Genomic DNA, 16,837 nt, shown 5'->3' with positions numbered 1-16,837 from the left:
AATATTTTAAAGATATTTTGTGATTTGAAGCAATGTAATGATTTTTTGTATTTTATGGCATTATGATTTTCATATCCTAACTTTAAAACCAAGGATTATATTAACAAATGCTTATCCTACTTCAATTCGGAAAAGAATAAGAAATAAAAATATTCCTATTTTATTAGGAAAAATAATTTTATCGTTATCTAAATGAAAAATATTGTCAACGTAAATGATATATGTGGTTATTTTATTTTAATTGATAAAAGAGATTTAGAAGAAAAAAACGATTACTTCCCACTTTCTTATTAGTTAAAGGGATTTTAAAAGAAAAGAAACAAGAAAATGGTTCTTTAAAAATAATATTTTTATTAGGAAAAAAATGTATGTAAAAAGAAAATAAATAGGAGTAATATGATTATTAGGAAAGGGCATTTTTGGATCAAACTATTAACGGAGGGCATTTTTTGTTCAATTCCCATTCCGTTTAAATATCTAAATTATTAAATTTTGTGACTTATAGTACTTTTTATATAATTTCCAAGTATGTAATTTTATTTCAAAAAAATTAAAAATTTTATGTTCAAATAGATAGTCAAAATTAAGAAATTTAAATCTCAAAAAAAAAAAAAAATGTCACATAAATTGAGATAGAGAAAATATCATATATGTCCAATTTCAGATAATCAACCATTGCTGCAATCAACCTATATTGTCCTATTCCTAAAGTGTTCATATAACAATCCTCCTTTAGAAATCTTAGGATAAGTACTACTTTAATGTTTTGTGCTTAATTTGTTTATTGAACCTTTAAGCTAAAAAAAGAACAAGAAAGTATAATAATACTTTTTTACTTGTATTAAAATTCTAAAGTTCACCGGTAAAAATGTTGTTAACAGTTTTTTTTTTTTAATTACATAGAGGGTAGGGGAAGGGGAAATGGAAAAGGAGATTACAACGTGGGGATTCGAACCCTCATCAACAAGGTGAAAGTTCAGGTAGCCAACCAACTGATCTACTAAATTCCTGCGCTAGCAGGGTTATGCTCCCATTTAAAAGGTGAAAGAGTAATGTTTTCTAGCCATTAAAGCTAAGGAGGTTAAATGAAATTTACACTTTTGCACCTTAGCTTTACGTGTATATCCCAAATTTTAACTTTGCGTCTCATCATGTTATTTTTAGTAAACTCCCCCTAACTTGTGCATTTCTTTACATAAAACATTAAAATCTGCATTTTGTGAAGGATGAAAAATAGAATAAACTAAGAAAAGGTCTTTCAAAATTATCCCTTAATTTAAAGAAATGAGTATTGGAATCTGAAATGCTCCATCACGTCTCCTTTTTTGTTTTTTCTAAACATTAAAATATCACCTATAGATATTTTTAACTTTCCTATCTTACTCATCCATCAATTTTGTATCATTAGCTTAAACTTCAGGCAACTTCTCATCCATAAATATCGTTTACTATGTATTATATCGACCTTTGCTTCTCAATCTTGGCCCACCACATGCATCATATAGACCTTTGTTGTATTGGCTACGGGTGCAAATTGAAACTATGATTACATGAATGCAATGTGTTGTATTGGACCGTATATTTTGGAAAATTCTCAAATGAAAGAGTATATCGAAATCTTACAACAAAATTTGTTTTGCTAGCCAAGAACCTCTGTAAGCCAAGTATTTTTAGCACGTGACTTTTTCCTTCACATGTCACTTCCGGGTTTTTCTCTCTTATCTCTTGACTTTTTTTATTTTCTTCTTTAAATGGGATGGACCCCAAAATTGCTCCTTGACTCATGAAGTGAAAATGCTTCTTACATTAAAATTTATCAGGTATTTACTAAGAGCCAATGAATATGTATGACATGAATTTAGATATATATAATTATCGCTTAATCATGATTAATTAATGTTCACATTTATTTCATTAAATAATTTAATCATGATAAATTATAATGATTTGATATAAACAGCCGGTGTGAATGTTTTTACCATTCAACCTTTACGGCTCTGTAAATATTAATCCGACACTTCAATTATATCCATGCTTCGTTTCCTCTGCTTTTGCAATCAGTTATATATCCCAACTAAACCTGGCAAAGCTTTAGTTGGATAGTTAAATAGCAAGATGGCTTATTAGTGTAGCAAAATAGTAACACATATTTTGATCCTTACTTGTTACCATCAGGGTGGCTCAACGAAATACCTCTATAAGAGAGCCTTAAAAATATCTAATAAAATTTTACATATATTTTTATTCTAATTTTTTGTTTGTTTGTGAAAATGGTATATAGTTTATCTGATATATCTTGATTATTCACTCTGTTACATGCTAGTTTCACTATTAAAGATATTTAGTAACTCTATTCACTAAAATTTAAATAAAAATTTGTGTAAGAAACATATATAGATGGTTACGATAATATTTTTCTAACTTCTCATAATCTAATAATGTCAATTTCGTAACACTACGTAGATGTCAAAATAATTTCATTTATTTAGAACAATTCAAGTCTATTTTGAAGCTAAAACAAATGGTTTAATCCAATATTTATAAGAAACAATCAAATCTACAAGAGACTTCATCATTTTAAAATTATCAAAATAGTCATCAATTTGTTCACTTTTATATATTGCATAATGTTTATTACTTTCTAATTTATGTGATTGGACACAAAGTATTAGAGAAAAAGAAAGATTTTTGAAACTTTTGATTTAAAATACGCAAAAGAAATTTTGTGGCTATAAATTATCTCATAAAGGGTAAAATGAGATGCCATTCTTTTATGGACTAATTAAAAAAGAACGAATGTCACATAAATAGGACGGAAAGAGTATAAAATCAAAATTATTTATTTCAATAAGCTCTATCACATTTCAAGAAAAGAAGTATAAATCTAGTCTCTTTTATTCATAATTTTATAATATATAAATAATGTATATAAAATAAAAATAAAAATTAGGGCCTTCATTTTGGGGGCCTAAGCAATTGCTTTAGTTGCTTCGCCCTCCAGCCGGCCTTGGTTACTACAACAGAACAGCCTTTATGGCATTTATTTAATGGCAGTAAGAGAATTGCCATATATTTGTTTAATAAAGTCAATTATTAGGGGCATCTACGACGAACTCATTGAATTTCTTCGATGAAAATGACTGGTAAGTTCCTCCATATGCTAACCTATTTTTTGGTTGATTTGGGAGAACAGAAAAAAGAAAATAAAGCTTGCGGCTAACCTGTTCGTGAAAATGCCACACAGACTACCTTTTGCATTAGAGAATACTTTTTCATATTTCCCTGCGCGTTGGATTCCTAGTTTCAAAAATGCACAAAATTTAATCTTTTGGTTGCTAAATCCAGGTTAGGTTTAGCATTTGCAGGGGTTGACAAAGGCTAAAGCTATAGGCTTTGATCATGCTGTGTTCTTTTTGTTTGAATATTAACAACTTTTTCTTCAATGTCAATGGACTAACCATATACATGATTATGCCTGATAATTGCATATGAACATGCTGTTTCTCATTGATTGGTATCTACAGTTTCCTTCTGTAAGCTGTTGAATATTTACAAGTTTTTCTTCACTGTTAGTCAACTAATCAAATAGTGATTATGTGTGGTACTTGACTTACATTAGCGCACTCAAACACAATGCCAGGAAGTTATGTACCATCAAATTCCGAAAATTATCCATTTGGAGGCATTCATTTCACTCATTGGAAATGCTTTTCATTCAACCCTAGAATTGATATGCTCAGGCGATGCCCTGGAGGAACTTCGTAATGCTTCTATAAGAATTTTGAGGTTGGTCGTATCTCTGATTCTCTGACATAAATACTAGAATAGATGCGACGTGATCAATGGCGGATCTAGGATTTTCACTGGGGGATTGAAAAATAAAAATGTGGTGACTGAGATTTGAACTTGGAACCTCAAGATGAACCTTGAACCCCTAAACCATTGAACCAACATCTTCTCTTATGTTCAAGCTATTCAAAATCTATATATGTATATAAAATATAAAAATTACCTTATATAGCCGAACACCTCGGCAGGCCCTAGATTCGCTCCAGGTTGTGATCTTATATTTAATGTTATGTAACAACGATGCTGATAGCATCAAATGAAAAATATCAGACACAATGTTGCCTCTGTAGAAATCTTTGTCAGTGCTTGATAAAAAAAGAAATCTCCGTCAGCATCGACGAAGTACCTTTCATTCTGTAAAGTCTCACCTGTAGATATCACATGACCATAACGCAGAAAAGTTCATGATTTAATCGTTAAGGACATCTATGTCAAGGGCCACTAAGGTTTTGTGCATTGCCAAAAGGCTAACTGATAAGACAGGTGAACAGAAGACAATGACCTTCCTTCTTTTTATTATCTAGTACCCGCTTGGTCGTCCCTTTACTCATTATCTTACATGTTAAGAACATGGGGTTTAGGACGAATATGGGTTCTATTTCGATGTTCAGATTTCATTCATCATCCAGTTCCTGGAATAAACTAATTTCATATTTATTTTAAATCACTATTATTAAAGGACTCTCACTCCCCTATTCCTAACCCCAAAATTAGAAGTGAATAACAAACATGTGCTTCAATCCCATCTTTTTTACAGATTCTTGACTGTGCACATGATACAAGCTCAAGAGGGTCATGTCATCAGTACATCAGCTTGCCAGCCCATGGATCATGGGGTGAGATCTATTCCTCTTTTTTCTTTGTTTTGGCCGCCTATTTTCTTCTGTTTAGCTTAATTAATTCTAAGGTAATAAAAGTATTATCCTACATAACAAACATGAAGTTTTGGGAGCCATTCTTACCATTGTTATCCGAAACGGGAAATTAATAGTTGGAAACAAGAGTCTGATGTTTCAGTTGATGCTGATGAAGTACTAGCAAACAGAAGAATTGGCACATATACAAATTGATGTTTTTGGGATATTAATATTATCGGCAGAACATGTTAAAAGAGAAGAAATCTCGCATAAGAATATAAAAGAGATGTAAAAAAACACCCAAAAATTGAGTAGACCAGTACATCTATTTCAGATTGTGAAATCATTAACTTACTAGCAATAGTTAAATAGACTGTGAAGTAGCCATTGCTAGCATAGGTGATTTCCTACGAATAGTGAGGCCAATGCATTCAGTCATGTCCAAATCCTCCGGTGTTATCCCATCTGGTAATGCAAAATTAAACTTGTGATGTCTTGAGGAAGTAGTAGTGGATTTGGTAGTAATTTTTCCATGGTTCTTGGATGTCTCAAAAGCTCTGTCATTGTCCACTCCAAAACTGTATATGTTGAATCCGTGCTAGCAGCAAATGAATCCTATGTAGAGAGAGAGAGAGAAAAAAAAAAAAAACCTAAGCTTGTGAGGTCCCTTTTTACTTCCACGAGCTTCCTAAAAGCCACTAACAATGGGTGGAGTCCATTTTAGTTATGTGAGTTTTAATGATTAACAAGAGAAATCACTATGTGAAAGCACGAGACGCTTACCAAAAGGAGAGCTTTCAGTGAATCCCTTTGAAGAGGAAAGCCCGTTTCATTTCCATTCTGAATTTCCAGCAAAACATCCAAAAATCTTTAGCTTCACCTGCGCAATATTCTTCTTTCTCGTTCCTAATCACGTGTTCTTCAATCACATTCTCTAAAAATGTATCCAAATCTTTAGAAACTTTCTCCACTTTGGTGTCCAAACCAGTGACTTTATTGACCCATTCAAGCCATGGAATATAATCCCCGATGTTAAAAGTGCCCATAAGTTCCACAAATTCATCTAGGGTGGCCTTAGCATCTATTCCACTTTCCCTTTCATTATATTTCCTCCCAAAATCCACTCTGTTAATAATGTTATTGGTCATCCAACAAAAAAGATCTCTCAAATCTATCGCTGAACTTGATGAATCACACATTTGCTTAAGTTTTTCAAGCATGTTTGATGTTTCTTCTTCTCTCACATGACGAAAAGACTGAACTCTTTTGTTGCTGAGAAGGTGAAGCACTGTGACACTTCTAATTTGTCTCCAATATTCACCATAGGGACTAAAGGACACATCCTTGGAGCCTTAAAGGAGTCTATCAGCCATTCAATTTAGGTCTGTTTGCCCAGACGAGGTCATGAGTTTTCATAATATCACGAGCAGCATCGACAGAGGAAGCAACAATGACTGGCTTACTGCCTAAGTGAAGTAGCATGACTGGACCATATTTTTCAGATAGTCTATGGAGATAAAGGTGTGGATGCGACCCAAGTTGATGGAGATTTCCTATGATTGGAAGCTTTCTTGGAGATGGTGGTAACCTTTTTTGGGTGTTTGAAGCAGTAAAGAACCACTGATGAAGGAAGAAAATGAAGGCAAACAGAGGAATTAGAAGAGAATACCAGGGAAGATCCATCCTTTTTAACAAGGAGTATTAGGAGATATATCTAGAATTTGGTGCATTTATATTGGGAAACAAATATCTCTATCTTGAAAGCTGATTTTAATTTATGTGCCTGCATATTCAGAAAAGCTACACCACACAAACTAAAGGAGACAATCCACCGCAATTATTATTTGCATTGTTTGACAAAAAAGATAACCACAAATTTGGTCTTGTTAACGTAATTAAGTTCACTGCATTTTCGTTTCTTTCTTGTTTGTTCTTTCTTATATACTAGTACAAAAGGTTTACTTTCAAAATATTAGATGAGCTCATAATAGCAAAGAGAAAGGATCTAACACGCACTAGCAATGCTTTAGTTGGATAATTAAATATCAAACGGCAAGATGGCTTATTAGTAAAGCAAAAAGGTAACACATCAGTTTTTGGCATATTAATGCTATCTGCGGCACATATTAAGAAATGTACAAAGACGTACCCAAAAAGGGAGTAGAGCAGTACACTTATTTCATATTGTAAAAATATTAACTTTCTGGCAATAACTAACGACAGTCTGGAGTAGCCACTGCTAGCAAAGGTGATTTTCTACGAATAGCAAGGCCAGTACATTCAGTCATATCCAAATCCTCCTTTGTTATCCCTTCTGGTAATGCAAAATTGAACTTGTGCATAAGCCTTGCTAATGCTAGCTCAATTACTACAACAGCAAAAGCAGCTGCTGGGCAGCCCCTTCTGCCAGCTCCGAAGGGAATCAACTCAAAGTTTAGTCCTTTAACATCAATATTATTATTTAAGAACCTCTCTGGCCGGTACTCCTCTGGATCATCCCACGACGACGAGTCCCTGCCGATTGCCCAAGCATTAATAAAGATTTGAGTTTTAGCAGCTATGTCATAGTCTAGTAATTTTACGTCTTCCATTGATTCTCGAGGAACTAGAAGTGGAACCGGTGAATGAAGCCTGAGAGCCTCTTTAATCACTGCTTTAAGATACTGCATATTTCCTAAGTCATCCTCCGTTATCTCCACTTTTCCCTGGGCTAATTGTCGCACTTCATCCTGTAATTTTTCCATAGCTCTTGGATTCCTCAAAAGCTCTGTCATTACCCACTCTAAAGTTGTATATGTTGTATCCGTACCAGCAATAAACGAGTCCTATGCATTATATATAAAGAAACACAGAGAATAAAATTAGTATGTTAAAGAAATAATATTCCAAGTGACCAAGTTTTTAACTCCCAAGTAATATATTAGTACCAATTATATTCAAACTAAATGAATTAAAACATGAGACACGCCAAGGAGGCTGGAACAAATAGTAGCATTAGAGATGCTATTTAATTACCAAGAGAATAGCTTTCAATGAATCTCTTTGAAGAGGAAAGCCAGTTTCCATTCCATTCTGAATTTCCAGCAAAACATCCACGAAGTCTTTAGCTTCACCCGCACTGTATTCTCTTTTCTTGTTCCTAATAATTATGTGTTCTTCGATCACGCTCTCTAGAAATGCATCCAAATCTTTAGCTACTTTCTTCACTCTGGTGTTCAGACCATTGATTTCATTCACCCATTTAAGCCATGGAATATAATCACCAATGTTAAAAATACCTAAAAGTTCTAGAAGTTCTTCTAAGAGAGCCTTAACGTCTATTCCACCTTCCCCTTCATCGTATGTCCTCCCTATGGCCACTCTGCTGATTATGTTATTTGTCATACAACTTAAGAGATCTCTCAAGTTTATCACTGAATTCGAAGAATCACACCCTTGCCTAAGTTTTTCAATCATGTTTGATGTTTCATCTTCTCTCACATCACGATAAGATTGAACTCTTTTGTTGCTGAGAAGGTGAAGCACGGTGACACTTCTAATTTGTCTCCAGTATTCACCATAGGGACTATAGGCCACGTCTTTGGATCCATAAAGGAGTCCATTAGCGATGCTAGAATTAGGTCTGTTTGAACACACAAGATCGTGAATTTTCAAGATATCACGAGCAGCTTCAGCAGAGGAAGCAACAAGCACTGGCTTACTGCCCAAGTGAAGTAGCATGACAGGACCATATTTTTCAGATAGTTTATGGAGAGAACGGTGAGGATGGGACCCAAGTTGATGCAGATTTCCTATGATTGGAAGCTTTCTTGGAGATGGTGGTATTAACCTTTTTTGGCCGTTTGAAGTGGTAAAGAACCACTGACGAAGGAAGAAAATGAAGACAAGCAGAGGAACAAGAAAAAAATACCAGGGGAGCTCCATTTTTTGTTTTAGCAATTTGGAGTATTGAGAAGAAATCGAGAATTGGAAACAAATATCTCTTACATATGTCAGTACCACCTTTAAGAGAGACGTAATTAAAGTATCTTGTTTGGGTTTCAAATTTCTTGCAACTTGATGCACAAATTTTGTGGTCAAAGTTAGAATGTTCGATTGCGTTATCCTTTTGCTAAAAGGTACTCGGTGTTTATATCAAATCAATGTATCCAAGATATTCTTCTTTCAGAAATCAAAAATTAGAGACAAATATCTGTTACATATTTCAGTACCACCCTTAAAACAAACGTAATTTAAGTATCTTGTTTGGGTTTCAAATTTCTTGCAACTTGCATGCACAAATTTTGTGGTCAAAGTTAGAATGTTCGATTGCGTTATCCTTTTGCTAAAAATTACTCGGTGTTTATATCAAATCAATGTATCCAAGATATTCTTCTTTCAGAAATCGAAAATTGGAGACAAATATCTGTTACATATTTCAGTACCACCCTTAAAACAAACGTAATTTAAGTATCTTGTTTGGGTTTCAAATTTCTTGCAACTTGCATGCACAGATTTTGTGGTCAAAGTTCGAATGTTCGATTGCGTTATCCTTTTGCTAAAAATTACTCGGTATTTATATCAAACCAATGTATCCAAGATATCCATCTTTCGTGTATACATTTTGTAACTAATTATGGTTTAATGTTATGTATTTTTACTTTAACTTTTAACTGCTAAGTTAACTACAACCAGAGGCGGAGCTTGTGTGTACGTTAGGGGTGTGGCCGAACCCAATAATTTTGGTCAAAATCTTGTATGTCTTAAGAAATACTAATATATATAAATTATTAACTTAGAATCCAGTAACGTAATAGGTCTCAAATCTCGAACTCATAAGCTTCAAATCCTGACTCCGCCTCTGACTACAATAGTGTGATGTATGGCGTTTTATATACATATTTATATTAGAATTGATCTAATATTATCTGCTCGCACCCATGCTCCAATAAGACTGAATGATGCACTTGGTTGAATGCTAAGTTATTTACCCAAAAGTTTGACTATTTACACCGAGTATGAACAAGAATTTACTAATCCTATTTGTCACAGTTGCGTGGTGAAGCTTTACATCCTTTACCAATTCTATTTGTCCACATATAACAAAGTTGTTTTCTCAGACGACGTACTCTGCTAACAGAAATTGTTGAAGAAAATAACTTATATAATAGAAAAGTCACCCTGTTTTTATCATTTCACACACAAATTTCATTCACAACATTTAATATAATATTTCCGGCCAGTTAGCTAAAGTTTCAATACTTTTTGAAGGCAAAATCCCCTATCACACTCTTCAATTTTAAAAAAATCCCATCTGACTCACAAGGTCCATCCATTTGCTACTGCCATACACAACCACACCCCAAAGTAGTCCACAAACAATTACATTACGCCTAACCGGAATAACTTCATTTCGACATCAAGAGTGCTAAAATAGAAAATAGTAGAGTTAAGTGACTGGAAAAATCATCTAAGCATATTGTGAGTGACTTCTAATGGCAAAAATAGAACTACATTTATTTTACAAATTAAAGAAAAATGACTTTCTTCAACAATTCTATTAGTAGTTGAGTGATCGAGAAATCAACTCACATATAATATTAACTAGTGTCATTTGGCCCGTTCTAAGTCCGGGCCCAATCTACATTAAAATATATATTTACAATATTTTGTGTGTTTTTTGTTGTTGCTACTTTTGCTTTTTATTTTGTTTTTGTGACACCATATTAGTTGTTAAAGTAGTTCGACAATTTCTCAATATTTCTAAAATATTGAATCAAAACAGTTTTTGTAAGTTAGAAAACAACATTTTTCTTAGAGTATATTTAGACTTCCTTTATATTTTCAAGCAAATGCATGCACGAAAGCTCTTCCCCTTTTTCTTATACTAAGATTTTTGGGGTTAAATTTAATGATTCAAATTGAGTTTTACCTTATGTGGATTAACTTTTATTTTTTTTCTCAAGTAAACTTATATTGGCTAAGTCTTTTTTGGAAAAAAATAAAATATTTACGGTAATCAGGTAATATAAAAAATATTGATGTTACAAATTGTTGTATGATGACGTCAATAAAGTAAACTTATAAATAAAAATAGCATTTAAAATAAAAGTTTTGATATGACAAAATACTTTTGTAGATGTTCCTTCAAATTAAATCATACAAAAGGAATTGAGAAGTTAATGAAACTATTTATTTTCTTACTTTAATCTTTCCTTTTTCTTAAAAAAACCATGTTAAGAAATGATGTATTTTTTTTATTTTTTCTTAATTTAATTTATTTTTAAAAAGAAATTTATGCTGTAATTTCTTAAACATGTATTATTACTTTTTACAAATACTTTTAGCTATATATAAAAGTAATTATTAATTTAATAATTAAGCATGTACTAAGGTAGAAAGAGAATGTCATGATAATTTTTTACTTGTCTATAATAAATTTTATAGGAAAAAAATAATTTGAAACAAGTTTAATAATCATTTCTACAATTTTTTGATCAATTTTAAATTTGATTGAATAAATTGTTTTTTTTTTGTAGTGTCATTATCACCTCACATCATCACTTCTTGTAGCATTAAAAAATAAATCCCATATAGTTATTCAAATTTACCAAAATAGGTGAGAACTTACAAGGTAATTAAAGCTTCAATTAGGAGTAAAATGGATAAGAAAACATTTAAATTTGAATGGAAAATAGATATTTTTAGTGTCATTATCACCTTTTACATATCATCACTCTTTGTAGTATCAAAAAGCCCATATATATAGTTATTCAAATTTATCAAAATAGGTAATAACTTTTAAGGTATTAAAGATTCAATTGGGGGTAAAATGGATTAAAAAAAAATCATGTGAGGACTACAAAAGTTGGAATTCTTCCTTATTTTATATATATATAAAAGAGAGACATAGGCCCGGTGATGTGACGCTCTCTAGGACGAATCCGGAACCAAAATGCCCTAAAAAAACATTTGGAACTAAAATACCCCAACAAAAAAAAGTTACCAAAGTACCTTTAGCGCAGTATTTTACTGCGCTATAGCACTTGACGGAGACGGAGCCGTTAAGTGCTATAACGCAGTATTTTACTGCGCTATGCAAAACTTTCTCTCACCTATAACGCATTATTTAACTGCGTTATAGGAGTTTGTCTCTCTCCTATAGCGCAGTAAAATACTGCGCTATATTACTCCACTATAACCCGATCGGGTTCCACCACTGGTCCCCTCCAGTGGCAAAAAAATTTTGAAAACTCCATTGGAGGCGAGCCAAGGTGGTCCCCACATCTTAAAAACGTCGTTTTCTATTAAATTTCGTCCGAAAAGTTTAGATTTTCGGTATATTCAAGTCAAGGAGCAAGATTCTAACTTCGAATTTTGAGAAAAAGCGGCGTACAACTCGATTAAATAACTCTACAAAAAATCTTCCATTAAGGTTTTCTACTATGAACTTTTGTTATATACATTATATTGCATGCATGTTTAACATTTAATCGTCGTTAATTCCCAAAAAAAAAAAAAACAAATTCATTTTTTTTTTGTTTGATCGGGCTGGGCAGTGGCTTATGCCACTATTCCGTTTTTTTTTGTTTAATTTATTATTTGTTAAATGTTTATGAATTGTTAATTTGTTATATGTTTATGAGTTGTTAATTTGGTTAATTATTTATGAATTGTTAATGAATTATTATTTTGTTAATTGAGTATTTGTTAAATATTCTTTATGAATTGAAAGAAGTTGATTGGTAATGAATTATTATGTTGTTAACACTTTGTTTGGATGATTGTTATGTATTGTTTTGACATTTATCGTATTGTGTTGTATTGTATAGGGCCAAACCAGTGGTTACATAAAATAGAACCTTTCGTCGTTACATAACAATAAAATTAAAGTAGCAATCAAAGCAAACATTTTATTTAAACTAACAACATAATATAATACAATAGGTAACAACCATCCAAACAAGTTGTAAACGATTATGAAATGTTAATCTATACAATTTTAAAAGCGTGAATATATATATGTTAAATAAAAAAAGATTATCTTAAAAAGAATAGTTAAAGTTCTTCTTTTCATAAATACATAAGCTAACGAAAAAAATGTAAAGTTTATAGGAAAATATGTGGTCGACGAATATATTCTTTTAGTTTAATTTTATCGTAGTTGTGTTGGCTATTTGGTCAACTAAAAATATATCACATATTCAAAATAGAGTTCCAAACAAATATTACTGCTAAATTTCGATTAGTTAATATAATTTATCTTTCATTTCAAGAATAATGACTAATTTAGTTTGTACAGACCGGACTCTTTCATGGATCCGAATGTTCCCCCAGGGCCGGATGATCACCCGGGGCCCGCTGTTCACCCGGGGGCCGCTGATAGATCAGTATTGTCTTTGCAAGACAATCATAGGTCAGAGTTATTATGGGCCGGTACTATAGGGATATCTACTAGGCTCCGTTCCCGTAGGCTGCAGAGAGTGTGAACTCTTTTACGCGAGCACCCCTTACATCCTTGCGTGTTGGAGATATTGTTTCGGGGCGGCATCTACCGTTGCGTGTCCGTTGGTCGGGTACAGCATGATTGGGCGCTCATCACGGCCATGGTTGAGCGGTGGAGGCCAGAGACACATACCTTCTGTTGACACCCAATTTTGTCCCTCCTTTATTTAATTTTATTTACTCGGGTTTTTAAATTTATTAACAAGCTAAATACTTTATTTTCACTATTTTATTTTTTTATTGCTACTACTATTAATTTTCACTATTTTTACTTTCAACATTACGAGCATTACTTTATCACAAATTTTAAATGGTTCGTCATCGTTTCATTTTCGGGTTTGGACTGGTTAAATTTAATTACAAGACAACACTTTGTTAAATCCTTATTTTTCTACATATTTCACATAGTATATTTTGTACTGGTTATTAAGTTAGAAGCCCAAATAAATTAATTGAAGGAAGAAAGGGCCACATTTTCGGACCAACAAACGGATCAGCCCATATATTATACAACCCAAATATTCAGCCCACATTTTTATTCCCCTACCCAACAGACCAGCCCACTGGATTAAACCTAAATCAGTCCATATTTTACCCGGTCCAGCCCAAACAAATTTTACCCGACCCACTTATATTTTTCCTAAAACCTAACCCCTTTCCCTTTCCCTTTCTCTTTCCTTCAGCCGCCTCCCCTCTCTCTCTCTACCCTACCCTCTTTCTCTCTCTCTCTCTCCCACGCTCCCCACGCTCCTCTTCCGCACCCCACTCCCGCTCCTTCTCTACCCTACTTCCCTTTTTTTTTTCTCCTTTCATTATCATCATCATCGCCGCACCCCGCTACCCCACTCTCCACTCACCGCCGCACCCACTCACCGCCGCACTCCGCTCCCCTTCATCATTTCTTCACCCCCACCACCTACGCTCCTCCGCTCCTCCCTCTCTCTCTTTCTTAAACCAAACGAAACCCTATAAAGGGGGGCTGGAACCAAAAAAAAAAAAAAACAGGAATGGGGGAGGTGGTTTTTGGTTCATAGCTTACTCTCATAATTTCATACACTTTGATTAATCACCCTGCATTCTTGAACATTTCTACATAAATTGTTATGGTCTGATTTCCCCTTGTTTTTACCATTCTCTTTTGATTCTTTGTGTTCGGGTGTATCGAGGATTGCATTCGAAAAGGTTCGAGCGTCGTTCGCGTTCGAGCGTAGATCCGAGGCCCGAGGCTCCCGTTCACTGCACCCAGAAAAGGTATTTCCTTTATTAGAAAATTTCAAACCATTTCTTATGTACCTTACGAACTACGTTCTGACCTGATTCCCTTGGAGGGATACGTAGGCAACCTATACAAGGTTCGGTCACACCACAACATAAATTTAGCATACCCTTCTGAACCCAAAACTGGGGCATATTTTGAAAAGAAATAGACAAAAGAACGGTTGGACATTGACAAGTATCAGGGCTACCAGACAGGAAATAGTATAGAAAAATGACCTTTCAAGGTTTTCAGAAGTGTCACAATCGGAAGTTAGCAGAAATATTTTACAACTTGCATGCATATATTTTCATATATATCTTTCCTTATATACATACACTTATATATATATATTTCAAATGAAATACTTTCTTTCAATTGTTTCACTACTGTTCATCTACCGAGACTTGAACGGAGATCACAAGATCGAAACAAACAGGATGAATGGAGCGCCAATAAAGTCAAGCTTCGAGTCAACACGAATCAACTTCCCCCTCCCAAACTAAGAATTTTTCTTTGAGTGCAGGAACCTAAAACCGCGAGATCAACAGTCAAGTCTATCAATCATGGCAGAAAAGCATCCTTCGGCTCATTATGGCTTCGCCTCAAAAGCCAAACGACTTTATTTCCAACTTTATCTTTAATTTTATTTTATCACAACAACTTTATGACTTCGTTAACAAATATACCTGTTTTGTAGGTTAAAGACGAATCAAATCAGGATTACGTGTCATTAATTCGGCTTGTCACGATACCATCAACATCATAAGCCAAACGGCTATTCTATCACTTTACTCCATACTTTATCAAATACTTTATCATATACTTTACCAACTTTAACCACTTTACTCTGAACTTTACAGGAATCAACGTTAAGTCTCCGAAGACAACCGGGGGCATCATTTGGCTATTCAGCTTCTTCTGCACAAGCCAAACGGCTACACTCTTACTTTACCCCCTACTTTATCCATTACCTTATCATTTACTTTACCAACTTTAACGACCTTATTCTGAACTTTGCAGGGATTATCATTAGGTCTCCGAAGACAACCGGGGGCATCATTCGGCTATACAGCCTCATATGCATAAGCCAGATGGCTACACTATGACTTTACTCCCTACTTTATCATTCACTTTACCAACTCTAACGACTTTACCCTGAACTTTACAGGAATTATCATTAAAGCCTCCGAAGACAACCGGAGACATCATCCACTTTACGACTTTACTCCGGACTTTACGGGAATCTTCATCAAATCTCCGAAGACAACTGGAGACAGCATATCATCAAGTCCCCGAAAACAACCGGAGACATTACATGGCTATACGGCCTCATCTGTATAAGCCAAACGGCTACACTTTTACTTTACTCTTTACTTTATAACTTTACTTCATCATCTACTTTACCTACTTTAACGACTTTACTTTAAATTCCACAGACATCATTTATCATCAAGTTCCGGAAGACAGCCGGAGGCCTTATTACTATCATTTAAATCTCCAAACACGACTGGAGATATTATTACATCCTCGGCATACACATCACACAAGTCCCTGAAGACAACCAGAGACAACATTTGGCCACACTGCCTCATTATAAGCCACACGGCTTCATCCTCACTCTCGCACTCATATTTATTATCATTTCACGTTCTTTATAAGTTGTGCGCTTTCAACTCTATACCAAACTTCATTACTGATTTTGACATGAATTTCAGTTTTGACAGAAAATACAACCTACAGAGATACAACACAACGTGGAACTTTATCTTACGCAGTGAACTGGGGCAAAAATGCTGAAGAGGAATATCAAACTCATAAGAAAAGGTCACGGATCTACTCTCGAACTCGACTCCGCCTACGTCCACAAACATGTGATACGTAGGTTATCCAAAATTTCTCTTTCATATCCTCCGCTAAAACTCTACTAAATCAACTCTTTTCACAATCTCATATCCTTTTCTATATCCCAGTGTCAACATAACTCAACACTGGGGAATTTTGGAGAATTTACATCGTGTCTAGTAGAATCCTACTTATGGGTGTATTGTGCACCACATTTATAATTAGGAGGCTATAAACATACGGTCCATTCTCAAACACTGTCGTCATCTGTCTTCGACCCGTGAGGATACAAATGACATCTCATCCAACATCTTTTCCAATCATTAACACCTCTCAATACTCCGTCAATCTTTGCCTCCCGACATCCTAAATTCCTTCTACCCTCATAATATTTTCCACCAATTCTCTAAAACCGTATTTCCTTACAAATTCGTATTTTGTTGGTCGGAACAAAATTGGCTACTACGTCAACTTCTTCGCTCGAAGACTCTTACATCATCTTCGGTCGAAGAGGGGCATCTGTTGACACCCAATTTTGTCCCTCCTT

The 16,837-nt window shown here is 34.1% G+C and overlaps 1 protein-coding gene, 1 long non-coding RNA gene and 1 pseudogene across 2 annotated transcripts; 1 reads left to right on the top strand and 2 right to left on the bottom strand.

The window, feature by feature from the left end:
• Positions 1–2,927: 2,927 nt before the first annotated feature.
• Positions 2,928–6,575, top strand: LOC132632574 (uncharacterized). Its single transcript, XR_009579432.1, has 3 exons — positions 2,928–3,143; positions 4,607–4,685; positions 6,033–6,575. It is a non-coding gene; the product is annotated as an uncharacterized LOC132632574 (long non-coding RNA).
• LOC132632573 (cytochrome P450 71A3-like) lies at positions 4,955–6,389 on the bottom strand (annotated as a pseudogene).
• A 174-nt stretch (positions 6,576–6,749) lies between the features above and the next one.
• LOC132632572 (cytochrome P450 71A4-like) lies at positions 6,750–8,800 on the bottom strand. Its single transcript, XM_060348561.1, has 2 exons — positions 7,722–8,800; positions 6,750–7,531 (listed from the first exon to the last, which is right to left on the bottom strand). Exons 1-2 carry the CDS (start codon positions 8,628–8,630, stop codon positions 6,920–6,922), a joined length of 1,521 nt encoding a protein of 506 aa, XP_060204544.1. The 5' UTR covers positions 8,631–8,800; the 3' UTR covers positions 6,750–6,919.
• Between the last annotated feature and the right edge of the window lie 8,037 nt (positions 8,801–16,837).

The sequence above is a fragment of the Lycium barbarum genome, chromosome 3 (genome assembly GCF_019175385.1).
Source record: "Lycium barbarum isolate Lr01 chromosome 3, ASM1917538v2, whole genome shotgun sequence".
Classification (NCBI taxonomy): domain Eukaryota; kingdom Viridiplantae; phylum Streptophyta; class Magnoliopsida; order Solanales; family Solanaceae; genus Lycium; species Lycium barbarum.
This window is presented reverse-complemented; position numbering and strand designations above follow the sequence as displayed.

What these genes read in the sequence shown, in the direction of transcription:
- LOC132632572 (XM_060348561.1), bottom strand. Translation starts at nt 8,630, where the DNA reads ATGGAGCTCCCCTGGTATTTTTTTCTTGTTCCTCTGCTTGTCTTCATT. An exon ending in CATTGAAAGCTATTCTCTTG is followed by an intron (nt 7,532 to 7,721) that starts GTAATTAAATAG and finishes TATAATGCATAG; the next exon opens with GACTCGTTTATTGCTGGTAC.